At 72.0% G+C, this 890-nt stretch overlaps 1 protein-coding gene across 1 annotated transcript in view; it reads left to right on the top strand.

Moving 5' to 3' along the window:
- Positions 1 to 890, top strand: part of DQX1 (DEAQ-box RNA dependent ATPase 1) — a 7,538-nt gene that overhangs the window by 5,719 nt on the left and 929 nt on the right. Inside the window, 2 exon segments of the mRNA XM_025191906.1 lie at positions 8 to 392; positions 701 to 890. The exon segment at positions 701 to 890 is cut by the window's right edge and continues 304 nt beyond it. Coding sequence (XP_025047691.1) covers positions 8 to 392; positions 701 to 890 — 575 coding nt within the window.

Raw genomic sequence — 890 nt, 5'->3', positions numbered from 1 at the left:
CTCCCCCTGCCCGCCCCCAGCCCCCGAGGCGCTGATGCAGGCGCTGGAGGACCTGGACTACCTGGCCGCGCTGGACGACGACGGGAACCTGTCGGAGGTCGGCATCATCATGTCCGAGTTCCCGCTGGACCCACCGCTGGCCAAAGCCCTGGTGGCCGCCTGCGAGGTCGACTGCGTGGATGCTCACAGGGGGGGCGGGGCCGGGCCGGGTTGGGGGGGGGGGGCTGCCTTGCTGGCACCGCGCTGACCCTCCCCTGCCCCCCCAGCTGGGCCCTGCTTCCTGCCGGCGCCCGCACACCTGGAGGAGGCCATGGCTGCACGGCGCCGGGTACTGCTGCACCGCGATGGCGACCACTTCACCCTCATCAATGTCTTCCACGCCTACCAGCAGCGTGAGTCTTGCACCCACCCGGCCCCACGGCGCCCCCGCTCTCCACATCTGCCGCCACCCCTGTCAGGACCCGGAAGCTTTCTCCTGCCCTGAGGCTGCGGGCGGCCGACTGCCCCCTTTCCCCCAGGCCCTGCGGCTATCTCCTGCTCCCTTTGGGGCTCCATGGGCACGGGCCAGCATCGCCTGGGCCAGGTGCCGGGGGAGCTGGTGGAGCCACAGCCCCCAGCACAGGTGTGGGGGTGGAGGGGGCAGCCAGCACCCCTGGGGAGGTGTGGGAAGTGCACCCCACGCTGACACTGGTCTCCACAGATGGGGCGGATGAGGGCTGGTGCCGCAAGCAGGGGCTGAGCGCAGCGGTGCTGCAGCGAGCGGTGGTGCTGCGGGCCGAGCTGCTGGAGGCCATGCGGCGCATCGAACTGCCCGTGTCCCCCCCGGCCTTCGGTGCCCCTGGCAACATCTGCAACCTCCAGCGCGCCCTCGTCTCCGGCTGCTTCCCCCA

The sequence above is a fragment of the Alligator sinensis genome, unplaced genomic scaffold, assembly GCF_000455745.1.
Source record: "Alligator sinensis unplaced genomic scaffold, ASM45574v1 scaffold1334_1, whole genome shotgun sequence".
Taxonomy (NCBI): domain Eukaryota; kingdom Metazoa; phylum Chordata; order Crocodylia; family Alligatoridae; genus Alligator; species Alligator sinensis.
Note: the sequence above shows the minus strand (reverse complement) of the source record. Positions and strands in the feature narration are given on the sequence as shown.